This window comes from Loxodonta africana, chromosome 3 (genome assembly GCF_030014295.1).
Source record: "Loxodonta africana isolate mLoxAfr1 chromosome 3, mLoxAfr1.hap2, whole genome shotgun sequence".
NCBI classification, from domain to species: Eukaryota; Metazoa; Chordata; class Mammalia; order Proboscidea; family Elephantidae; genus Loxodonta; species Loxodonta africana.
In genome coordinates, this window is record NC_087344.1 from 105,379,340 (window position 1) to 105,406,541 (window position 27,202).

At 40.7% G+C, this 27,202-nt stretch overlaps 1 protein-coding gene across 2 annotated transcripts in view; it reads left to right on the top strand.

Annotated features, from left to right (window-relative positions):
- Positions 1-1,654: 1,654 nt before the first annotated feature.
- The window catches only part of RAVER2 (ribonucleoprotein, PTB binding 2), a 74,427-nt gene continuing 48,879 nt past the window's right edge, over positions 1,655-27,202 (top strand). For both annotated transcript variants that reach the window (XM_023549501.2, XM_023549502.2), the window contains exons 1-2: positions 1,655-1,906; positions 25,962-26,028. In XM_023549501.2, the coding sequence (XP_023405269.2) occupies positions 1,655-1,906; positions 25,962-26,028 (319 nt within the window). The remainder of the gene's footprint in view (positions 1,907-25,961; positions 26,029-27,202) is intronic.

The window sequence follows — 27,202 nt, forward strand, 5'->3', positions numbered from 1 at the left end:
ACTGAAGGAAGAAGTCCAAGCTGCACTGAAGGCATTGGTGAGAAACAAGACTCTAGAAATTGATGGAATACCAATTGAGATGTTTCAACAAATGGAAGAGATCCTCCATATTTATGCCTATCCTCAAGAAAGATCCATTAATATCACACACACACATATATATATCACAGTTTCTTTATTCATTCATCCGTTGGTGGACATTCGGGCTATTTCCACCCTTCGACTATAGTGAATTAGTGCTACTACGTAATACGTGTACACATGTATTGCAGAATATCATTGTAACAAGTATCTATCAGCAGAGGAACAATTCAAGAATATTAGCAGCCATTATTTTGGGTCAGAGGGATTATAGGTAAATCTTTTATATTATTAAGAGTATTGAGCTTTAGATTTAAGCAGACCAGACTCCATAACCTACCTAACTGAATTATTGTTAAGAGTGACTGAAATATATGTAAAGTACAGTACTTAAAAATATGCAGGAGTGCATTGTAACTACTGAGTAAATAGTACGTGTTTACTGTTTGGCTACATTTATTTAAAGCATTTTCCCCTAAGGGAATACATATCAGTGTTAAAGAGGCTTTTTTGCAAGTGTATTTAAGGCTACCCACTTAATATGAAAGTTCACCTTTGTTGATGGTCATTTGAGCTGGTGTCAGCCAGAGGCTGGCAGATTGTTTGACCTGATGACATCACTTTGAGTTAGTTCTACGATGTAACTTTGCCCCTAAATTTCAAGTAAGATAATATTCCAAGTACAGCATTCTCCAGCCATCTGCCATTAAGTCCTCTTCCGTTCTATTCTTTGTTTCAGCATTGCTTTATATGTTTCATAGACAAGGAGCCAAGCTTTGCATCTGAGAAACTGTAGCAGAGAGGAAAGCATGAGTGAAGGACACAGGTTTTTCATACACAGGGGAAAATACTTTGCGATCAGGTTATGCCAAAAATACGAATTGTCCCCCAGAATATCCCTCTTTTAACTTCCTAGAAAATTTCAAGTTTTATTTTTCAAGGTAATCTCAAATATCTTCTTTGCCAAATACGCACATCTTGCACACAGCAAAAGGGTTTTCGTCCAGAGCCCTCCCACCTCCCCAGGTTTGGGAAGCCTGAATCGGCGTCTGCAGCCCACTGAGCAGTCACAGCGCGGGAGTTTCGAGAGGAGAGCTGAGGCGTCACGTGGGGGAGGGGGCGCCCGGGGACAGTCGCCTGGGTTCGAGTCCCCATGCATCCCCAGAGCTCAAGCCTGGGCGTTCCCTAAAGCTTTGCGGCAAGCGGGAACTCGCCCTCCCGCTCGCGTCCGCGCCGCACAGGTGTCCGGGTGGCGCTCCAGGGCCCCTAGGGGCGGGCAGGCGAGGTGGGAGCCGCCTGTGCGCGGGGGCTGGGGGCCCGAGGGGGAGGTTCCCGCGAGGTGGTTCTCGGGCTCCTCCTCGGCGCCTCAGGTTTCCTCTCCCCGCCCGCCTGCCCGCCCTCGCCCCGCCGGCTGGTGGCTGCGGCGCCGCCTCCCTCGGTCCCTCTGTCCCCGCGCCTGGGCCCACGCTCCGGCCTCTGCCCTCCTGGCCCCCGCCCGGGCCTCCTCCCGCTTTCTCGCTCCGCTTCCCCTCGAGCCTCCGAAGGAGCCCGCAGCCGCGGGGCGCCCGAGAAGATGGCGACGGCGGCGGGAGAAGGCGGCGGCGGCGAAGGGGGCGCGGGCCTGGGCGGCGCGTCGGGGCTGGGGTCGGAAACCGGGCCGCGCGGGCCGGGCTGCTCCGCCGAAGCGCGCGAGGGCGCCCGGGGCCCCGCGTCCGCCGCGCTGGACCCTGAGGAGGTCGCCGTGCGGCTGCAGCGGATGCGGCGGGAGCTGAACAACCGTAGGAAAATCCTGGTGAAAAACCTGCCCCAAGACAGCAACTGCCAGGTACAGGGCGCGGGCGTGGGGGCGACCTGTCCCGGGGGGCGACGGAGTAGGGCTTGGGAGGAGAAGTCCCCGAGGGGTCCAGGCTAGCGCCGGCCGCGTAGAACAGTCGGGGGAAGAGGGGTTGTTGCAGTGATGAGAACAGCCCCGGGTTTTTGCAAAGCCATCTGGTTTTCTGAACTTGCGGCCATCCTACGAGGGAGGGTGGCAGATTAGGAAACTGAGGCTCGGAGAGGCGAAACGGCTCGTCCACGGTCGCGAGAGTTGGGGGTGGCTGCCTCCAAGTCCGGTCCGGTCTTTCCGTCCCCTGCTGCCCATTGGCGTGTGTGGAAGGAAGGGGTGTGGGTAGTAGGTGAAGGAGAGTGGGAGTGAGCTGTGGAGCACAGGTTTGGGGGGCTGAGTCTTGGGGAGCACCTTGAGAGGGGCTGAAGGTGCCGCGTGAGGGCCTCCGGACTTTGGTATACCATGGGGAGCGGGGTCACCGGAGAACTGGGAGTGAGTTTTGTTCTTACAGAAGTCCTTGAACAAGTTTGTATGAAACAACTCCGCTCGGTTTGCTAAGGCCCCGGAGTAGAGAGAGGATATCGCTGGACTTTGGGGATCCATGCCAAGGAATGGAGGATTTCTTCTCAGTAACTGTGATGAGGCTTAAAGAAAGGTTACTCTGTGTCTTTGATCCACATTAACTCTTTAAGATTAGAAGCTCTGTATCTATTTAACTTTTTTTTTCTTTCCGATTGCAGTAGTTACATGCTAATGGTAGGAAAGCTAGAACATACAGGGAAGCACATAGGGAAAAATGGAAATCACCCGTATTCCTGATACCCAAAGATAACCGTTGTTAACATTGAATATGTGTGCGTTTTTGTTTACCAAAAAATGGGTTCACTTCGGTTTTTCAGAGTTTCTTAATTGTCTAGATGTTCACATATATTTCACGTGGATCTTGAATTTATGTATTATGTGTGGGTGGGGAGGGTAGGCTGTCCTCACTAAAAAAACAGTTGTGGGTATGTATGTTTTCTGGTAGCTGGAGCGATTTGGGCCAGTTCATCTAATTCTTGTAAATAGCTTCATGAAATTGTGAGAGAACTGATTATTGACAATCTCATGGCAGTTCCTGGATGTTGTTGTTGGATGCTTCTCAATTTCATTTTCAACTCATAGTGACCCCATGCAACAGAGTAGAACTGCCCTATAGGGTTTTCTAGGCTGTAGTCTTTACAGAAGCAGATTGCCAGGTTTTTCTCCTGTGGAGCCACTGAATGGTTTCGAACCACCACTTTCAGTTAGCAGCCCAGCACTTAACTGTTTTGCCACCAGGGCTCCTAGTTCTTCCATATGACCTATAAAATGTTGAGACCAATGCCTCATTACTATGTAATTAGACCTTACATAGCCACTAATAATAAGCATGAGAATAAAAACAGAACCTTCTGGCATCGAGCTGATTCTAACTCATAGTGACCCTATAAGACAGAGTAGAACTGCCCCATAGGGTTTCCAAGAAGCCTCTTGGTTAGCAGCTGTAGCACTTAACCACTATGCCACCAGGGTTTCCCAGCATGGGCATATAACCCTGTAAATCATGTGCATGAGGGGTATTTTATTTTAAAATGCAATACAAACAATTCTCTGTCAACCCTGTATATATCTTATCCTTTCAACTCTCTCTACCATTGTCCACTTCCTGTGGACAATGTTTTGTCCAGTTGTCCACTTTCTCAGGTAATGTTTTGTGATGCTATCTATGAGGACATCCACATTGGACTGATTTCATGGAAGCAACTTTACGCATGCAGATAATGACAGCATGGGAGCTCGGAAAAAGGAAAGCTTAGAAGAGCAGATAGCATTTAAAAAATGAAAATTGAAGAAGTAGCATCTCTGTGTGTAGATAATCTAAGGAGAAGAGAGTTGGAGAAATGTCTTGATTTCGTTTGTAGAATGCTAACTATTTCTAATACATTTCCTTGCATTAATTAAAAAAATATTTAGACCTAAAATTCTAGAAAGTGTTCTTGGTTTGAGGTTGACATATTTCTCATTTCCCTTCTCAGCAGATAAAATGTATTTATCAAAGGGACTAATAAAAGGAACTGTTTTAATTACCTGGTATTAGTGATGGAGAGAGACTTTATGAGAACCACACAGTGATTTGTACTTTTGGATTATTCTTTCTATGAATTTATGTTTAGCCTAAATCATAGGATTTCCTGTAAAGTAGCAAACATAAATTATCAGATAAAATTGGTATAAAACCTAGATGTCTAGATGAAGTATCTTACCTTTTTATGCCAAGTTACATGCTTTTTGATAGTTGAAAAGTTTCATCTAAAAGCAAAAAAAAAAAAAGTTAGGAACTAGAGACTTGTTTCCAGACTTGTTTTAGCATTTATTTTACCTATAATAATTTCCTTAATAAAAGTGTTGTTTTTAATATGCCAAACATATAATTTTAAGATGTAAGCAGATCAGTGTTTAGTTATAGTTAGTAACTTGCTCAAGAGTAATGTCCTTTCTGAGAGTGGAGGAAACCAAAGATTCAAGGGAGCAATTAGTCCAAAGGACTAATGGACCACATACACCACAGCCTACATGTCCCTGAGACCGGAAGAACTAGATGGTGCCCAGCTGCCTGTAATTGTTAGTGTTACTCAGATTTTGTTTAATTTTTGATATAACAGATTTATGACAGCATCTCATACCTTTACAGTTCCTATGACTAGAAGACATATTAATTATTCTTAAGTGGGAGCTTTTATAGGTACATGTATCAAATACTTTATAGAAATGCTAGCTCTGTAAAAAACCTGACACCTTTATATTAATAAGTTCTCAAAAGCTGTTTCACTGCCTAGCTACTATGGATTTCATCAGGCCCTGTCTGGTCTGCCTCCTAAGCTTTCTTGAATCTTCCTGGCCTTGTTTATTTTCACAGTCTCAGCTCTGGTTCAGATCCTTTTCTTCACTTGCATAGATTTATTGGAATTTGCAGTTAGTCACCTGCCTTCATTACTGTCCTGCCTCTTATGTTTTAGCCCATCCTACATACTGCTTTCCCTGAGAGATCTTTCCAAAGCGCAAATATGATCATGTCACTCTCCTGGTTAAAACAAACTAAACTAAACTTTGACTCTACATTCCCACCACTACTTCTCAAATTTTTCTTCAAATTGTCTTTAACGGTACGGAATAGTGAACCTGAATTAACCTACTGCAAGAGTGAAATTGCTTTGACTCATTGTCTGTCTGAAAAATCATATTAATTTTATATTCTATAGTAAAATTGTATTTAATGTAAAGGCGGTGCTTTACTCAACTCTCCTCATTTTTTGGTGAACTTGACACTTATGGGAGATGCACCATATTTATGGTATGACTTTCTATACTCTTATATTACCATGGAATACTTAGACCTGTTTGAAAAACATGACATAACAGGATAAAAATCTAAGATTCTCAGGCTTTATGTGATCTGACCCCTGCCTACCTTTCCAGTCTTATTTCTTATTAGCTCTACATTGTGTCCTACCCCAACTTTATCAAGCTATCTAGATTCCCCTGGTAGTCCCTGGGTAGTGCAAATGATTGATACACTTGGCTGCTAGTTGAAAGTTTGGAGGTTCGAGTCCACCCAGAGGCACCTGAGAAGAAAGGCCTGGCAAGCAACTTCCAAAAAATCTGCCCTTGAAAACCCTATGGAGCACAGTTCTGCTCTGACACACATGGGGTCGCCAGGAATTGGAATCAATTGCTCAGAAACTGGTTAGATGCCCCCAAGTACCTCATTCCACTGTGATTTGAATGTTTATAGTTATATCTTTGAATGCTAGCATTGTGGAATGTAGTTGTTTATAGGGAACATAACAATGTTGTGAACACTGGTTCTTATTCAGAATAGCCATTGTGTTTATGTGCCTGTGTGTGAACATAGTCTTTTGCAACTCTGAATTTACAAATTTCAATTAGTTAAGGTAATGCTCTAAAATATGGTCTTATTGCATTTCTATAAATGGTTTATATTTTATGGTTAGCCTGGTTCTGTTTCGCTGTTACTGGAGTTTTACAATAGATGACAGTGGCATTTTACTTCCTATGTAATTTAACTGTTTCTTACATGTCTTGTGTGTTCGTGTGTTTTGTTTTTGTGTTGTTTACTTTAAAATCTGAGAGAGGTAATATTGTGTAATTAGAAGAAAATCTGAAGTGCTTAGGGCTAACGGACAGGATCAGTAATAGAAGACACATTCTATTGTTTCACTTTGAGTATTAACTTTCATTTTGAAGCACCCTATTATGGTAGCTAATTGAGAAGCTTGATGGTTAATTCACAGGGGCCCATCTGAAGGCATAGTGTGATCAATTTAGCACTTTTTAGAATCACAGACTCCAAATGTAGGAAACTCTGGTTGATTTTATTTTTAAAACCTACTTATCTTCCTTTTTTCTTTTACATAATATATAAAGAATAGGCTTTTCTTACATACTTTGTTTTTTTTTAAACTGTGAGATTTTTTATATCCATTATTTGTTTTCTCTAACAGTATATTCAGTAATTATTGCCTTTTTTAAAAATAGGTCAATTATTCACCACTTTTTCCTGACTAATATTGGAATGTTTTCTCATTTTGAAATTGTTCTTGTTTTGTGGAAAATGTGATCTTGCTTACTTCTGGAAGTTACTTTTCTTACTTTAGTATACAGTATTTAAGATTATCTATTATATTTTCTTAATGTAGTTAAGCAGAACCGAATTATGGGTTCTGCTTCTATTCAGTGTATTTTATTATCTGATTCCCAAGAATACGTGGAATAACAAGAACATTGAAACCTGCTAAAGGAATATATGTCTAGATTTCTGGGACACCACTGGTTCAGTCAACTTCTAGTCTAAGCAGAAATTCTTTAAAAGTGTTTCAGAAATGCTTGTACTCTGCTCTGAAAATATATTGAAGAAGAGGAGGAATACTTTGTAGTTAGCATCACAGTGCTTGTGTTAACAGCCAGTCTAAAGACATTTCAGGTAATATAAAGACCACTTCCCAATTAATGAATGGGTTATGGTTAGAAATTATTTTTTTTTTGGACTTGCTATGTTTTTTTTTATGTTTTCCCATAGAAAGAATATGGTTTCCCATAGGAAGAATATGGCAAATGGTATTTAGTTTTGCAGGTTAGCATTTTAATGTTCGTATAAGCTATAATGCTTCTGAAGTGTAAGGTTACATCAGTAGTGTAATAGTATAATAACATCTAATTTGTGTAGGCCCTTGGAACTCCAGGAGCAGACACTCTGCCAGCTTCACATCACTGATAGGAGCTCCTGTGTCTTACGGCAGAAGCTAATGAAGAAGCTATATTTAAGGAAATTGCCCCTTAAATAAATAAGATGCAAAAAATCAGAGCAGCTTTAAATGAGATCAACTCTGATGGAAGGCTGCTACTACAGAAGGGGTCCCTGTCACTAACCCCCTGAGTTTTCTCTCTTGATTTTTCTATTTGTGCTTCCTCATTGCCATTGGGCGGTAGGGGCTGCCAGGGCTTATTTCTTATCTGTGGACAAAAACTTTATGCTCAGCTCTTCTTAGCCCGTCTGACACAGGCAAACCTAGGAATATTAAAAAGGGGATAAAGAAAATACAATTTTTTATAGATTTAAAGATCCTAAAGTTATTTATCAGGAACCTTGGTCCTGTTTGTACTGTTTACCTAAAGAGGCAAAATTGCCTTACTCTAAGGGGAGAGTGTACACTGGGAGGGGTAATAAGTGAGAAATGGGAAGGTTGTAGCACCTAGAACATTTGTCTGCTCTAGATACCATATTTTTACACAAACAATGCACACCTTCTATGTTTGTTTGCCAAATGTGCCCTTCCCCTCTGAGGTATTTTCATAAGCACCGCTATGCCAATTGCTTTTTTTTTTTTTTTACATGTTGCTATAAAAGAAATTTTCACACTTACAGAAATACCTCATGGGGCGAGGGTGCATTTGGCAAACAAACAGTAGACACGTGTTGTTTGCGTAAAAGTATGAATTTTGGCTCTTGATCGTCTGCAGAGGGTAGTCCTTGGTTCCTGTGCTGAATATCTTCCATTTGCCCTCCAGATCCACTCTCTTCCCTTTTCACCTGCTCAGTCCTGGGAGTCTAACCTGTATGGTGAACTGCACTAACAAGACTCCCTCATCCTCTGGTTTCTTGTTGCATTTGGCCAGTGTGAGCCACTAGTAGAAGACCAGAAGGTGGAAGAGAGAGATACTGGGGCATTTATTCCCCTAGCTCCCTCCCCACCAGATTACTGTGAATTCACTGCTTCCCTCTGCCAAAGTCTCTCCATGCAACTAAGCTGTCTGGGTTCTCCCAACTGTTCCCTTGCTTCCTCAGGCCTAGTGGTAGTAGGGGACCATTGTTAGCTCCAGGGTTTCTCTACACCTTTGTAGATAATCTTGAAAAAACAACTCTCCAATTAGCTTCTGAATTTGCTTTCTGTTTCTTGCTGAGACCCTAATACTGTTGCCTACACAGTCTTCTTTCTTTCTCTTGCCTTGCCTGGTAGCACCCAGATTTTCCTTTGAGGGGCTACTCCTCCTTCACTGTCGACTATATGATTTGGGTGGGTGCCATCTCTAACCCCCCATCTGCAGGGGTGACAAACCAATGAATAGGATTCTTCCCTTTTGCAGAGGTATTGGTTAAAGAAGGGCCAGTAACCTGGATCTAAGCATGTTAGTACATGGTGGTCTCCTGGCCACGGTGACTGTTTCAGCTTGGTGTAACAGGGAAGTCTAGGACTTTAGTTAGAGTGAGTGATTCTCTCTCCCCATTGGATGAATGCGGAGTCATATAGCCCTCGTTGCTGCTGACAGTCTGAGGACAAAGCAGGCATCCAATGAAGGGATGACCTTGGGGGAGGGGAGAGTGGGGTAGGGACACTCATTTGAGCCCTCATCGGACTGTGTCTAAAGCTTGACCTACCTCTGGATTTCGCAGTTACACAAGTCACTAAATTCCCTTTATTGTTCCATTTATTTCAAGTTGAGTCTTATGTTAACTGCCAAGCAATAGCTACAAACTAATGAAGCCTTTTAATAAAAAAACATAAAATTGCAGTATTGGGAGGAATAGTAGAAGACATTTAAATCTAACCCTTTTGCTCAACACATGAATCCACTTTACCTGGATACTAGCTCACTGTTAACACTTGATTGTAAGTTTCTTATTTACATTGACTATACGGAAACTCGCGTGGCGTAGTGGTTAAGTGCTACGGCTGCTAACCAAAGAGTTGGCAGATGGAATCCACCAGGCGCTCCTTGGAAACTCTATGGGGCAGTTCTACTCTGTCCTGTAGGGTTTCTGTGAGTCGGAATCGACTCAATGGCACTGGGTTTGGTTTGTTTTTTTTGTATATAAAATCTGGAAACCCTGGTAGCGTAGTGGTTAAGAGCTATGGCTGCCTACCAAAAGGTCAGCAGTTTGAATCTGCAGGTGCTCTTTGGAAACTCTATGGGGCAGTTCTGCTCTGTCCTATAGGGTCGCTGTGAGTCGGGACCGACAGCAATGGGTGTGGTTTGATTTTTATATAAAATTTATTTCCCTGAAATGTTGATTTCTTAATCCAACTCCTCTCCTCCAGCAACATATAGAACTTAACAGTATTCTCTTTTTTAACTTACATCTTCAGTCCCTTCAAACCACTGGGTTTTGGGACATGGTTTCCTCACCATTTCAGTTATTTTCCTCTGAACAGATGCCACTTTGTCCTTGTATCTCTTAAAATGTGGCACCCAATCGAGCATGTAGCCTAGTCTAGTTGAGATCTCTCTGTAATTCCTCAGCAAGAACAGATTTCTCTTCCCCCTGAGTATCCATAATAACTGTGATAACCTTGTTTATTGGGTACCTACAGTTGTCAGCCACTGTACTTGGTGTTTTGTTTACATTATATTTAATCTTCACTTCAAGGTTGTAATTATTCCTATTTTATTGATAGGGAAACAGGTGCAAAAATGTCAGTTTGTCCAAGATCATTCAGCTAGCTAGTGGTAGAGTGAAGAAGGACTGCTGTTAGATTCCAAAGTTTATATTCTTATCCCACATGGTGGTGTAATTATAATCCCTCCCAATATTGTGTTTCAAAGGGCAGGAACAATGTAATGTTTACCTTTGTAAATCACCAATGTTTAACCTAGAATCTGATGCATTGTTCCAAGGAAAATGTAAAACAGAATGGGACTACCGCCTACTTTGTTCTAAAATGCTGTACCTCGGCTAATGCATTTGACACGTTGCAAGCTCTTGATTCTTTAGAGGAACAAATATTGCAGTGTAAGATTGTGTTAGCTCTTTCGGCAGTGGGCTTTCTCCATTCAGTTGTAATTATCCGGTTAACCGTTTTTGGTTTATGAGAATGATGAAAGCTATAAACCCTCTCTCCAGAAAAGTGAATATTCCTAGGTACACAAATATTTGCATATAATTTCAAGAGGTTCATGGATGTCTTATAATTTATCCCTGATCTTACTAGGGGATTATTAGGGTTTAGGTTGACAAGTCCTGTTCTAGGCCAGCATAGTTTTGTTCCTGTCTTTGGGACCACTTGAGTGTATCCAAAGCTTTCTTTTGAGAAGAAATTTCATCAGACACTTTTGTGACCCACATTTATGTGTAGGTGGGATAATCCTCCATCTGGGAAAGAACCTAAATGAGGCTCCTTAGTTTTCCTTTACAAAAAAATTCACCTGTGTTTTCATGTTGGCTATAAAAATGCCTTTATTTTGATCACTGAACAAGTACATGACTGATGCTTTCAGCACAGCGTCTGGCACAGGATGGATGTGCAAAAAAGTTGGTTCTTCAGAGGCTTTCAAGGAATCATCCTGTTATATTTTCCCCCTTATATTTACTAAAAGTTAAAAATTGATAGGCTGTTTTTCATTTTGGGAAAAACGTCAATAATATTGTCCATTGTGTTTAGCGTTCTTTACAGTAAGTATTGCTAAGAAAAAGTTTCTCTTTTGTTTTATTTTAGCTATGCAACTCATTGTGAGCCCCTGAACTTGTTTTACAGGCACTTGGTACTTCAATTTTTAAATTTACTATTAGAATCTTTAGATTTGTGAGCTTACTTCCTTCTTCCGTATGCTTGTGCATTTTCTTTGTGTGTTTGAAGCTTTCTTACAACCGTAAAGGCCAAAGTATCAGTAGAATTCAGTGGAATTTGTTTGTACCTGTATTTGTATGCATTTTCCTTGTCTCTCTTTTGCCACCACCTCCCATTGCACCCCACCCCACGTCTCCCCCTCTGCCCATGGCACCTCCCATCCCACCCCACCTCTCCCGCTCTGCCCATCGCACCTCCCATTGCACCCCACTGCACCCCTCCCCCTCTGCCCATCACACCTCCCACTGCACTCCACCCTACCTCTCCCCCTCTGCCCATTGCACCTCCCATTGCACCCCACCCCACCCCTCCACCTCTGCCCCAGCCAGTTAGTCTTTATATCTTTTCTCAACCCACTGCTCTGATTATCTGCTCGTAGTTCCCAGCTTGCCTTTATTTCCTGGACTTTGGATTTTCTGTTACCCTACCAGTTTTACTACTTGTTTTTTATTCGAGATTCGTCTCCATTTTTCTGACTTTCTGTCTTTACAGGAGTTTTATGGCATGAGATGGTGATGGCCTGAACTGGAGTAGAGGTGATGGCAGTAAACAGGGACATGTGAATCTGCGAATTTTAAACTTTGAAGTAATCTCAAACTTACCGAAAAGTTGCAAGTACTGTACAAAGAGGTTTTTTTTCCTGAACCATTTGAGAATGAGTACAAACCTGATATCCTATCATCCTGACTATTGTCTATTTCCTGCAAACTAGGACATTCTCGACATAACCACAATACTGTTATCAAAGTCAAAATACTACCATCTGATTCCCAGGGTATATTTAAGTTTTGCCAGTTGTGCCAATAATGTCCTTTGTAGCCAAAGAATACAGCTCAGAATCATGCATTGCACTTCGCTATTGTCTCTTTAGTTTCTTTCAATCTGGAATAACTCCTCAGTCTTTCCTTGACTTTCATGACCTTGACCCTTTGAAGCCTAACCCAAGAAGCCTACAGGTCAGTTATTTTGTAGAAGGTCCTTCAGTCTGGGTTTGTCTGATGTTTCCTCATGATTAAATTCAAGATATGTATCTTTGGCAACACTGTCACAGGGTGGGGCACATTTTAGATTTACCCTATTGTTCACTTTGATTAAGGTGGTGTCTGCCAGGCTTCTCTATGTAAAATTACTCTTTCTACCTTTGTAGTTAATAGGATTTTGTGGGAAGGTATTTTGAGACTAAGTATATTTTCTATTCTCCTTCACGTGTTCACTTTATTCATTTATTAGTTTTTATCTGTATAGGCTTATGTTTCCTGTTTTACTCAGTGACTTATAATCCATTATTGTCATTATTTATTTTGGTGCTTTAATTGTTTCAGATTTGAGCAGTGGGACCTCCTTCAAGTTGACTCCTGTATCCCTTTTCTTTTTAAATAAACTTAAAAAAAATAATTTTAGGTTTACAGAAAAATTGCAAAGATAATGTAGAGATTTCTCATATATTCTTCGCCCTCAAGCCAACTGCCGCTGAGTCAATTCTGACTCCTAGTGACCCTGTAGGACGGAGTAAAACTGCCCCAGAGGGTTTCCTACGGAAGCAGACTGCCGCATCTTTCTCCCAAAGAGTGGCTGGTGGGTTCGAACCACTGATATTTTAGTTAGCAGCCAAGCACTTTAACTACGGCACCATCAGGGCTCCTGATCCTTCACCCAGTTTCCTCTAATGTTAACAAGGCTTATTTGTCAAAACTAAGAAATTAACACTGGTACATTATTATTAACTACTAAATTCTAGCCTTTATTCGGCTTTCATCAGTTTTTTTACTGAAGTCCTTTTTATCAGTTCTAAGATCCAGTCCAGGATACTGCATTGAATTTAGTCATATCTCCTCAGCCTCCATTCTGTGACAAATTCTCAGTCTTTCCTTGTTTTTTATGACCCTCCCAGTGTTGGTATTTGTTAGAATGTCCCCTTATTTGGGTTTGTCTAATATTTTTCTCATGATTAGATAGGGTTATGGATTTTTGTGGAGGATCCTTTCTGTCACATCATATCAGGGAGTACATGACATCAGCATAACTTATCACTGGTGATGTTAATCATTTGGTTAACGTGATGTCTACCAGGTTATCCCTCTGTAAAGTTACAATTTCCCCTTTCTCTATTCTTTGTAAGTAAGCCACTTAGTCCAGCCAACACTTAAGGAAAGGGTCCTGTGTCCTTTTGAAATATCCCTATCATTCATTAAACATTTTCTTGATTTTTGGCACAAGAAGATGTTGCAAACTCATTTATACCCTCTGTGATCCAGTGGTTAACAGCTCGGGCTGCTAACCAAGGCTTGGCAGTTCAAATTCAACAGCCGCTCCTTGGAAACCCCATGGGGCAGTTCTCCTCTGTCCTGTAGGACCGCTGTGTGTTGGAATAAACTTGACAGCAGTGGGTTTGGTTTGGTTTGATGATCCAGCCCTGGAGGCAGCCATTTCATTAAGGGGTCTAGTTTATTTTAGGGCAAAATACTATTTAGAAGCCAAGGTCTGGGAGCTAGGTCTACTTGTTGATATTGGGGTGTCAACCTCTCAGGCCCTCTCAGTAGACAGAAAATATATAAATGTGTGTATGTGTGTACACAAGCCCATGGCCAGGCAGCATTTCGTTCTGTTACACATAAGGTCTAAGTTTGCTATGAGTCAAACTGACTCGATGGTACCTAACAACAACCACATGTGTATACGCACACATTTACATCTATGTTTATTTATGTATCTGTTTATTTATATTGAGAGAAATGAGTTCAAAGTGCTATAGTAAATTGCAATGTAATACCATATAGTTCATTCTAGTTTTCTCCTATTCCATATTTGTAACTCCTTTCTCTGATAGTAAGAAACCTGGCGCTCATTAACCTTAGTATCTTTACTTATTTGATCAGCCCCCCTTTATGTAGTCTGTCTCCCATCACTGCTGCAGATGGTGCCCCTCCCCCATGCACATCCCTCCTCACCCAACCTTGGCTCCATCCTCCAGCCCTGGGCTACTCCATTGGCCCTGCCCTCCTCCCCTTGCCTGATTTCTGACACTCTGTGCTGGGCAGGAGGAAACCCTGGTGGCGTAGTAGTTAAGTGCTACGGTTGCTAACTAAAAGGTTGGCAGTTCAAATCCGCCAGGCACTCCTTGGAAACTCTATGGGGCAGTTCTACTCTGTCCAATACAGTCGCTATGAGTTGGCATCAACTCGATGGCACTGGGTTTTTGGTGCTGGGCAGGCACGTGCACAGTGCTCTCCTCACCCTGCTTAAGCTTTGAAACCTGAGCTATTAAATGAAATACCTGTTTAATGTGCATATATGCATACAGTAAGTGACATCTATTATTAATGGTAGTCGCGGTAGGTAGAATTCTAAAAATGGCCCTCTAATATTTCCCGCCTTAATCCTTGGGACTCTGAACATCACGAGGTGTCATGCTTGTGATTAGGTTATGTTACATGGCAAAAAGGGATTTTTGCAAACGTAATTAAGGCTACTAATCAGTTGACTTAGGACAGTTATCCAGGTGCGCCCGGCCCAATCACATGAGCCCTTTAAAAGCAGCATTTTCCCTGGCTGGGAGAGAAGGGGCAGTCAGAGATTTGAAGCACATGAAGGATTTAACATACAGCTGCTGGCTTTGAAGATAGAAGGGGTCATGTACAAGGACTTGAGAATGGCTATTAGGAGTGTGAGGAAAAACAGCCAGGAAGAAAATAAGGACTTCAGTCCTATGCCACAAGGAACTGAATTCTGCCAGCAACATTAATGAGAAGTGGATTCTTCCTCAGAGTCTCCAGAAAAGAGCCCAGCCTGCCTGACTCCTTGATTTTGACCTTGGGACCCTAAGCAGAGAACCCAGTTGAACCTGCGTAGATTTCTGACCTATAGAATGGATGTTGTTTTAAGCCACTATGTTTGTGGTAATTTGTTCTGCAGCAAGAAAAAACTAATACGGTAGTATGTGAGGGTAACGTTTGGAAAAAAAATTTTTTGTAGGTTAGAAGACTTTGTGATTTATGTACAGTTATTCTTTGGAATGGATGACTATCCAAATTCGCTTCCTGGAGATTGAAGCTTGTTTCCTTGGACATGGGGCCCTGTGCTGAGAGCCTCCCAAAAGAGCTGTAATAGAGGTCAAGGGTTGTAATGCTGAGCTGGTAACACTCACTGAGCTGATAAGAGTAAAGACCAAGGGAAATGATGGCAAGTACGTTAGAACCAAGCAGCAGAGAAATGGCGGTAAACACAACAGAGCCAAGTGGCAGAGAAACGGCAGCAGTTATGTGAGTGGTGGGAACCACAAGACTGGCAGACAGCTGCAGTGGGCATAGTCAGCCCACAGGACAGATGGCAGCAGTGGGCAGGTTGACTCATGGAGTGGAGCTGAGCACCTCTGGGCAGGAGGTCACTGATGGAGCAGAGGCTTAGGCATATACAACAGATGGATTACCCGTAAAAGTTTGCCTCAAGAGCTGTCATAATGCCAGCCTAACCCTGGCATTGGCCCAGTGTTGTCCCGAAGCTGCTGGTGGTTGAGATCTGCACCAGCAAGCCATGGAAAAAAGGACAGAGAAAGAAACAGCCACATCTCCTCCAACCTAACCTGATGACACACCTGCTGAAAGGGAGACACCTGCGAACACCTGGCCTATGACATGCCTGCCCAGTGACACAAAATGGACATGGCGAATTTAGGAAGGGTGAGCGGGTCTCCTTTTAGATATAAGTGGGTTCCTTCCCTACAATGCTAAGTGGGATACTCTTGGGGGTGGAGGGGCCAGTTCACCTCAAATCTGTTCTTATTGTTTAATGTTTAAATAATAATAACGGCTTTTGATAGTCAACATTTTGTAAAGTGTCTTTGTGTGTGTGACCTAGTCGGACTGGATAGCAGAGTTATCCCAGTAGTCTTATCATTGCTTGTAATTTTGAGGCATTTGGCATGTGTTTATATACACAATCTCCAAGAAACATACATTGTAGACGTCCCAAACTTTATTCTTGCCCAGTTCCCCATTCCAAGGTTAGGAAGTCAGTGATGCAGTGAGCATTAGGAATGTTATGGGAATGAATAATTTATAGATTTTATTTTTGTAATTTTGAATGTTTTATATATTTTGGTAATTATTTTTTATAATCAGTTGTTTTGTATTAAGATACAGTATAGCATAGTAGTTCACTGTGTTTTCTGTACAATCTATTGACCTGGGTTTGAATCCCAGCACCATCATATGCTGACTGTGAAAGTCAGTTAATTTCTCTAGGCCTCAATGTCCTCTTCTTTAAAGTCTAGATAGTAAAATCCAGCTTTAAATCCAGTTCATAGGTTGTTATGCTTACATGAGATAATGTCTATAAAGTGCTGAGATAAAGTAAGCAATCAGTAAATTATTACTTGTATATTGCTAATAAAAAGGTGAAAGTTTAATGATCTTTTTTTTGACCAAGTGAAATGTTACCCTGGCAAAAAGTTGGTATTCTAATGAACTTTCCAGCAAAACGACTGCATTGAAATAGCCAAGTTAAAATTGACACCACATTCCTTCAGCTAGTGGGCCAAAAAAAGGATTATCCGGGGTGGAACATTCAAATGCAATTCCAAGCAAGCAATAGTGTATATAGGCCTGGAGCCTAGGAGAAAAGTTTGAGGTGGAAATAAGAATCTGGAGATCACTAGGATAGGACTTAAATCATATCAGTAGATGCAGAAAAAGCATTTGACATAATTTAGCACTCATTCATAATAAAAAAAGTCATAGCGATCAGGAATAGAAGATAACATCCCCAAACATGAAGATTATCTAGAAAACATGAAAACAGTCATATTCAATGAAATAGTGAAAATTTTCTCCTTGAGATTAGGAACAAGATAGGGATGCCCAGTAACATCACTTCTGTTCTAAATTATACTGGAAATCCTAGCTAGCACAGCAATGCTGAACAGAGAGAGGGAGAGAGAGAAAGAGAGAGAGGTGGAAAAAAAAAAGAATAAAGACTGGAAAGAAATCAAAAGATTTCATCAAAAGAGTAAAAAGACAACCTACAGACTGGGAAGAAAATTTTGGCTACGACAAATCCAATCAGTGTCTAATCTCTAAAATCTACAAGATACTGCAAAATCTCAACAACAAAAAGACAAATAACCCAATTAAAAAATGGATAAAAGGATATGAACAGGCACTTCACCAAAGAGGACATTCAGGCGGCTACCAGATACATGAGGAAATGCTCACAATTATTAGCCATTAGAGAAATGCAAATCAAAACCACAATGAGATACCATTTCACCCCAACAAGGCTAACAATAATCCAAAAATACACAAAATAATAAATGTTGGAGAGGTTGTGGAGAGACTGGAACACTTACACACTGCTGGTGGAAATGTAAAATGGTACAACCACTTTGGAAATCGATTTGATGCTTCCTTAAAAAGCTAGAGATAGAACTACCATACGATCCAGCAATCCCACTCCTTGGACTGTATCTTAGAGAAATAAGAGCTGTCACACAAATAGATATATGCACACTTATGTTGGAAACCCTGGTGGCATAATGGTTAAGTGCTATGGCTGCTGACCAAAAGGTCAGCAGCTCAAATCCACCAGGCGCTCCTTGGAAACTCTACAGGGCGCAGTTCTCCTCTGTCCTATAGGGTCACTATGAGTTGGAATCGACTCGATGGCAACAGGTTTGTTTTTTTTTTTTTTTTGGTATGTTTATTGCAGCACTGTTCACAATAGCAAAAAGATGGAAACAACCTAGGTGCCCATCAACAGACAAATGGATAAATAAATTATGGTATATTCACATGATGGAATACTATGCAACAATAAAGAACAATGATGAATCTGCGAAACATAACATGAATGAATCCAGAGGGCATTGTGCTAAGTGAAATCAGTCACAAAAGGACAAATATTGTATGAGACTGCTATTGTAAGAACTCAAGAAAAGGTTTAAACACAGAAGAAAATATTCTTTGATGGTTATAAGGGTGGGGAGGGAGAGAGAGTGGTATTCACTAACTAGATAGTAGGTAAGAATTATCTTAGGTGAAGGGAAGGATAACACACAATATAGGGGAAGTCAGCACAACTGGACTAAACCAAAAGCTAAGAAGTTTCCTAAATACAATCAGATACTTCTGAGGGACAGAATAGTAGGGGCGGGGGTCTGGGAACCGTGGTTTCAGGGGTCATCTAGGTCAATTTGCATAACAAAGTTTATTAAGAAAATGTTCTGCATCCCACTCTGGTGAGTGGCATCTGGGGTCTTAAAAGCTAGCGAGCAGCCATCTAAGATACATCAATTGGTCCCAATACACCTGAAGCAAAAGAGAATGAAGAACACCAAAGACACAAGGAAGATATTAGCCCAAGAGACAGAAAGGGCTACATTAACCAGAGACTTCATCAGCCTGAGATCAGAAGAACTAGGTGGTGCCCAGTTACTACCAGTGATCGCCCTGACAGGATACACAACGATGAGTCCCTGACGGAGCAGGAAAAAAGTGGAGCACAGAACTCAAATTCTAGTAAAAAGACCAGGCTTAGTGGTCTGACTGAGACTGGAGGGACCCGAGAAGACAAGGCCTCCTGGACTCTCCATTAGCCCAGAACTGAAACCATTCCCAAAGCCAACTCTTCAGAAAAAGATTAGGTTGGATGATAAGACATAAAATGATACTCATGAAGAGAATGCTTCTTAGCTCAAGTGGATACATGAGACTAAATGGGCAGCTCCTGTCTGGAGGTGAGATGAGAAGGCAAAAAGGAACAGGAGCTGGTTGGGTGGACACAGGAAATCTAGGGTGGGAAGGAGGAGTGTGCTGTCGTATAACCATATGTGGGTGAATTTTTGTATGAGAAACTAGAACTGTAAACTTTCACTTAAAGCACACACACAAAAAAAAAGATTGGGAAGATTCAAAACTGTCTTTATTTGCAGAAAATATGATTGTATATATAGAAAATAAAAAAGACTCTACAAATACCATGTCTCAATGTAAATAACACTCACCTTCTGTGTTTGTTTGCCAACTGTGCCCTCCCCCCTTGAGGTATTTTCTTCCTTTTTTAAAAAATTTATTTATTGTGCTTTAAGTGAAAGTTTACATCAAGGTATTTTCATAAGTGTGCTATGATAATTTTTTTTACAGCAACAGGTTAAAAAAAATTGGTATAGCGACATTTATGAAAATACCTCCCGGGTGGAGGTGGGCATGGTTACCAAACAAACATAGAAGATCTATGTTATTTGCATAAAAATACAGTCAGCTATTAGAATTAAGTTAATTTAGCAAAATTGGTAAACATAAGGTCAGTTTATAAATAGCAATTATGTTTCTATATACTAGCAATTGAAAAATCAATTTCACAAAAATGAAATTCAATACAATAAATCTAATAAAAGACATGTAAAATCTCTACACTATAAAGTTATAATAATTTATACAGTGTAATATTGGCACAGGTCTAGACAAATAGTCCAGTGAAACAGAATAGAGAGTCTAGAAATTAACCCACACATAATTCAGCAGTTCAGTGGGGAAAGGATGGTCTTTTCAAAAAATGATGCTGGGGCATTGAATGTTTAGAAAAAAATTGAGCCTTGACTCTTACCTAATGTTATTCACAAGAGTTCTTTTAAAAACACTTCATTGACAATAGATAAGTGGTAACTTTGGTGAAGAGTAAGACAGTAAACAATACTGGGGAAGCCAGCACAACCTGTACAAGGTAAGCCCGTGGTAGCTCCACAGACACATGGACCTGAGGGACTGAATTGCTGGGCTGAGGGCTTTGGGGACCATGGTGTCAGGGAACCTCTAGCTCAGTTGGCATACAGAGTTTATAAAGAACATGTTCTACATTCTATTTTGGTGAGTAGTGTCTGGAGTCTTCAAAGCCTGTGAGCAGCCATCTAGGATATTCCACTGTTCTCACCCCTTCGGGAGCAAGGAAAAATGAAGAAAACTAAAGACATAGGGGAAAGATTAGTCCAAAGGACTAATGGACTACATCTACCACGGCTTCCACCACACTGAGTCCAGCACAACCAGATGGTGCCTGGCTACCACTACTGACTGCTCTGACTGGAATCACAATAGAGGGTCCCAGACAGAGCTGGAGAAAAATGTAGAACAAAATTCTAACTCAAAAAGAAAGACCAGACTTGCTGCCCTGATAGAGACTGGAGAAACCCTGAGAGTATGGCCCCCGGACACCCTTTCTGCTCAGTAATGAGGCCACTTCTGAGGTTCACCCTTTAGCCAAAGATTGAACAGTCCCATGGAACAAAACAAGACTAAAGGGAGGTACCAGCCCTGGGGCAGGGACTGGAAGGTAGGAGAGAACAGGACAGCTGGTCATAGGGAACCAAGGGTTGAAAAGGGAGTGTTGACATGTTGTGGGGTTGTTAACCAATATAATACAACAGTGTGTGTACTGTTTGATGATAAACTAGTTTGTTCTGTAAACCTTCACCTAAAGTTCAATAAAAAAAAAAAAAAAAGTAAGAAAAGAAAGACCAGACTTACTGGCCTGACAGAGACTGGAGAAACCCTGAGAATATGGCCCCCAGACACCCTTTCAGCTTAGTAATGCAGTCACTCCTGAGGTTCACCCCTCAGCCAAAGATTGAACAGGCCCATGAAATAAAACAAAACTAAAGGGAGGCTCACCAGCCCTGGGGCAGAGACTGGAAGGCAGGAGGGAACAGGAAAGCTGGCAATAGGGAACCTAGGGTTGAGAAAGGAGAGTGTTAACATGTCGTGGGATGGTTAACCAGTGTTACAGAACAATGTGTATACTGTTTGATGAGAAACTAGTTTGTTGTGTAAACCTTCATTGAAAGTAAAATTAAAAAAATTTTTCTTGTTTAAAAAAAAAAAGAATTCTTTTATGGTAGATCATTAAATGTAAATGGTAAAACAAAAAACTTTCCAGAAGAAAAGACAAGGATGATATCTTCATGACCTTGAGTAGGTAAAGAGTTCTTAAACAGGACACAAAAACATTGACCTGAAAAGAAAATATAATAAGTTAGACTTCATTAAAATTAATGTCTTCTCATTAAAAAAAAAAAAAAAAAGACAACATTAAAAAGTAAATAGGCCAACCACAGGCTAGGAGAAGATTCTTAGAATACCTATATCTAACAAAAGACTAGTATTAAGAATTTATAGGGAACTTCTACAAGTTAGTAAAGAAGAAAAACAACCCAGTATAGGGTCTTAGAAGCTAGCAAGCGGCCGTCTAAGATGCATCAATTGGCCTCAACCCACCAGGAGCAAAGCAGAATAAGGACACCAAAGACACAAGATAATTATGAGCCCAAGAGGCAGAAAGGGCCACATGCACCAGAGACTACATCAACCTGAGATCAGAAGAACTAGGTGGTGCCCAGCTAGAACCAATGACTGCCCCGACAGGGAACACAACAGAGAACTCCTGAGAGACAGGAGAGCAGTGGAATGCAGACCTCAAATTCTCATAAAAAGACCAGACTTAATGGTCTGACTGAAACTAGAAGAACCCCAGAGGTCATGGTCCCCAGACCTTCTGTTAGCCCAAGACAGGAACCGTTCCCAAAGCCAACACTTCAGACAGGGATTGGACTGGACTATGGGATAGAAAATGATACTGGTGACGAGTGGGCTCCTTGGATCAAGTAGACACATGAGACTATGTGGGCAGCTCCTGTCTGAAGGGGAGATGAGAGGGCAGAGTGGGTCAGAAGCTGGCCGAATGGACATGAAAATAGGAAGTGGAGAGAAGGAGGGTGCTGTCCTATTAGGGGGAGAGCAACTAGGAGTATATAGCAAGGTGTATATAAATTTTTGTATGAGAGACTGACTTGGTTTGTAAACTCTCACTTAAAGCACAATAAAAATTTTAAAAAAGTATGAAATTAGGCAAAAGTTTAGAATAGGCATTTCACAAAAACGACATTCATATGGACGATTAGCAAATGAAAATGTCTGTAATATTCATCAGGGACATGTAAATTAAGACCATAGTTGAATACAAGCGCACTCCCACCAGAGTGGCTAAAATTAAAAAAGACAGAAAATACCAGGTGTTGACTATGATGTGGAGCCATTGACGCTGGTACTGTCCTGGTGAATGTGTCAGTTGGTTTCACCATTGGGGAAAACTGTTTGGCAGTTTCTAGTAAAGCTAAACATTTGCCTATCGTATAATTTAGCAGTTCTGTTCCTGAGTATATTTTACTCAGCAATCTATTACCAGCTTGATTTTTGTAACCCCAACCTGGAAACAACACAAATGCCCATCAGCAGGAGATTGGCTAAACAAATGGTGGTATAGTCCTACAAAGCAATAACTACCTAGTGCCATCGACTAAGCAGTAATAAAAAAGAGAAAAATCAGTGATACATGCAACATGGATGAATTTTACAGACTTTTTGTTGGCAAAGAGACCAGACACAAAAGAATATACATATTTTATATTTCCATTTCTGTGACGTTTGTGAACACTCAAAATTGGTTATCTGGTAGGTGGGTGGGAATGACACTGAGTGAGGCTAACAAGGGAACTCTGGGTGATGGAAACGTTCTGTATCTTGTTCTGGGTGGTGGTTACACCGATGTATACATATGTACAAATTAATTGAGCCATACCCTTAAGATTTATGTACTTTATTATATGAAATTTATACATTAAAAAAACTTTACATACAGAACCTCAAATGTCCTAAGACAGTGAATAAGATGAAGAGATTTGTCTTACCAGATATCAAGACAATAAAGCTGTCTTATTTAAGACAGTGTAGTACTAGCACAGAATAGACAAAATGTCCAACGAGGCAGAAGCAGAAGACCAGAAACAGATTCACACGTATCTAGGAACTTGATACATGAGACACATGGCTTTGCAGAACATTGAGGAAAGAATGAACTCCGCAGTAGATGGTGCTGAGACAGTTGGTTATCTGTATGGGAAAAATAAAATTTGTTTCCCATATGGGGAAAAAAGGAAAGAAATCTCTGTGTCCCGCCACACAAAAATCAACTCCAAATTGACTAAAAACTGAAATGTGAAAGGAAAAAAAATTTTTAATGTAGGAAGACAGAAGGAAATATCTTTATAACCTTGGGTAGAAAAGGATTTCTTAAGATACAAACATACACATTGTAAAGGAAAATATTGGTAAATTTGATTACTTTAAAATAAATAATGTCTTTTCACACACACACACACACACAAAACCCACAAATAAGCAAAATGACATACCACATACTGGGTGAGTACATTGATAATATACTTATTGACAAAGGATTAGTATCCAGAAGGTTGCAAAAAACAAACAGAACACTCTTACAAGTCAACAAAAAATGATAAACACAATAGAAAAGACAGGCAAAAGAGATTAGTAGATGTTTTTCAGAAAAGAAAATGGCAGGTAAACATGAAAATATGCCCTACTGTCATGGATTGAATTGTGTCCTCCCAAAACATGCATATCAATTTGGCTAGGCCATGATTCACAGTATTGTGTAACTGTTCTCCATCTTGTCATTTGCTATGATTTTCCTATATGTTGTAAATCCTGTCTCTATGATGTTGATGAGATGGGATTAGCAGCAATTGTGTTAATGAGGCAGGACTCAATCTACAAGATTAGATTGTGTCTTGAGGCAATTCTCTTTTGAGATATAAAAGAGAGAAGCGAGCAGAGAGACATGGGAACTTCATACCACCAAGAAAGTAGTGCCAGGAAAAGAGTGCATCCTTTGGACCTGGAGTTCCTGTGCTGAGAAGCTCCTAGTCCTTGGGAAGATTGATGACAAGGACCTTCCTCCAGAGCTGACAGAGAGAGTGAGTCTTACCCTGGAGCTGAATTTGGACTTCTGACCCACTTGACTGTGAGAGAATAAACTTCTGTTTGTTGAAGCCTTCCACTTATGGTATTTCTATAGTGGCAGCACTGGATAACCAAGACAGAATTTGGTACTGAGAGCAGGGTGCTGCTGTAACACATACCTAAAATGTGGAAGTGGTTTTGAAACTATGAATGGATAGAGGACTCAGAAGGGAATGAGGAGAGCTGCTACACTGGAGGTGATGCAGATGGCAAGAAGCAGGGGCAGCAGCAGAGAAGCAGCAGTAGCAGAACCAGGAAACTAGTGTGAGACATCCCTGGAGCCAGCCCACGGAGCGAGAGAGCTGTGACTGCCTTTGGCAGGAGGCTTCCTGGTGGAGTAGGGTGCCTCTGGGCACTTACCAGTGAAGCTAGGCTTGCCGACCCATGGAGCAAGAGAGCTGAGTACCTTCCGGCCAGCGTTTAGTGGCCAAGTAGGGTGCCTCCAGGCACAAGATGACTGAAATATCTACCTTATTAATCAGAGAAATACGAATTAAGGCCAAATAAGATACAATTTTATATCTACTTAATTGACAAAACCTAAGTATCTGATAACACCAGTCGTTGAAAGGGCAGTATCAGTGGGACTCATATATTGTCAGTGGGAGTGTAAACTGGCAGAACCACTTCTGCACTTCCTTATAAATTTGATTATTCACATGTGTATAGCCCAGGAATTTAATTTCTTGAGAAATTCTCACACATGAACACCGGAAGACATAAACTTTACAAGAATGTGATTATAGCTGTTTTTAATAAATAGCAAAAAAACAACAACCTGGAAACTAACCAAATATTCTTTGACAGAAAAATGGATACAAAACTTGTACAAAAATGGATACAACAACCTGGAAACTAACCAAATATGCTATGGCAGAAAAATGGATACAAAGCTTGTACTGTGGTCCCAGAGCACTTAAGTATTTTATAAATGGTACCTGTTACTAGTAGTGGAAACCCTGGTGGTGTAATGGTTAAGTGCTACGGCTGCCAACCAAGCGGTCAGCCGTTTAAATCCGCCAGGCACTCCTTGGAAACTCTATGGGGCAGTTCTACTCTGTCGTATAGGGTCGCTACGAGTCAGAATGGACTCGACGACACTGGGTTTGGTTTAATGTATATTTGAGTGCCTACCTATGCACTCAAAAATACAAATATGTAAAATATAGCTCCTGTCCTCAAGTACTATCAGTTCAACAAGAAGGATCAGGGAAACAGAGGAAATGTACTACTATTTTAAGCAGCCAGGAGGATGGAGGGCAGGATATCAGAAGCAAATAGTCCAGGCTGGATTAGTATTAGAAGCAAAGTGAACCAGAAAGCCAGTTGAAACATTTTGGGGCTCCAAGGGGAGATAAATTGGACTATACACTGTACTTTGATGGTTGTTAGGTGTTTTCATATTCAGGGGTCCCTAAATAAATTAGTCTATGTTTATTTACATGATTGCACTCATAAGCATCTACAGGTGTATTACCTTTAAAAGCTCAGTGCATAGCACACACGGAGAGAAATAAGTATAATAATTCAGTAAGAAAGGCATAAACAAAGTATGACCTTTGTTATCACAAAGAAAGGAGAGGTTCTCTTCTGTGGGAGAAATTTTAAAAGACATCATAGAAGAACCTTTGAGTCGAGCTTTCAAGTGACACATATGGTTTCCAGTGAAGTTTGGGAACTTTGGTGCTATGGACACCCCATGCTAGGTCAGGATATCAGCATGAGCAGAAATAGTGAAGACTACACGTGATATACTTATGACACGGTGTGGATTCCAGTTGAGCAGGAATATAGGCTATGCGTGGAGGTTGTAACTGGGAGGTATACTTGGAAAGCCAGGTTGGTACCATATCTTTGAATGCCTTTAATAAATAATGAGGATCCATGGACAATTTTTTATATGGAGGGTGCTAATGGTAGTAACAGCACTGGGTTTTTAATGGTAGTAATGGTAGGCTGATACAACTGGATTATCTACTAACTACATTTGTATATTTATTGAATTCATAGCTTTGTCTTTTTCAGGAAGTTCATGATTTGTTACGAGACTATGAGTTAAAGTATTGTTATGTGGACAGAAATAAACGAACAGGTAAGATTTCAGTTCTAAGCACCTAATTTCAATTTGATTCTACATGTAGTCATTACAGGCTAAAAAAGGCAGGAGTTTCATGCTTAAACTAGGCTCTGAAAAGTATTCAATCATGTAAATGTTGCTCAGATCTTGTATTGTTTGAAAGTAACGTAAAAAAAAAAAAAAAAACCCTTGCTGTTGAGTCAATTCCGACTCATAGCAACCCTATAGGACAGAGTAGAACTACCCCATAGAGTTTCCAAGGAGCTCCTGGTGGATTTGAACTGCTGACCTTTTGGTTAGCAGATGTAGTTCTTAGCCACTGCACCACCAGGGTTTCTGAAAGTGATATTAGTATCCTAAATTTTAATCACTTGGATAAGTATATTGTTACTAGAGACCTCTGAATTTTTATAATGAGTGAGTGTTCTTCATAGGCTTGATGCCCCTCAAAACTAATTTTTCTGTAGCATTGGGAGATTGAGCTGTTCCTTTGACAGTAGTTCCCTTGCATGTAGAGGCTGTGTTAAATGAAAAATATGTTCCTTTAAATGTTAGTATCATACTCAATGTGGTGAGATACCCACACTCTGAGAGCCACATGGGCACAAAGAGCAACTGAGAGAAGAGCAGATTGGGTGAAGTGACAGGCAGAGTTGCCCAGGCTCTTTAAATTCTTTCTTTCTCTCTTGCTATATACATATTTCCCATATTGGTATATTTGAATTTGGTAAGTTAGATGCTCATAGGGAGCAACTCCTCTGTATATTCAAACTTAGGGGTAAGAGGAGAGAGGGAAAAGGGAAGGAGGGTATAAGGCGATGGAGGAAGAAAGGGAGAAAGTTTTAGAGTGCAATTTATTTATAATTTGTGGATCGCCCTGTGTTATTTCTTTTAATGGAGGACTTTAAACATTTCTTACAAAATTGCTCAAAATCTATGTAGTCTTTATATTTATAACAATATATCAACAAATTAATATGGCTACATTTTCATTTTACCAGATATATACATATATTTTGCATGGTATTTTATTGATTTCAAATCTTATATTTGTATCCTGCTTTAGGTTTTACAAGTTGTCATATGTATTTATTACTTGATGCTGGAATAACTTCATTAGGTAGACAAGGCGGGTATTTTTTATTGTTTTACAGAGATTTGAAATTAAGCAACTTGTCCAAGATCATAA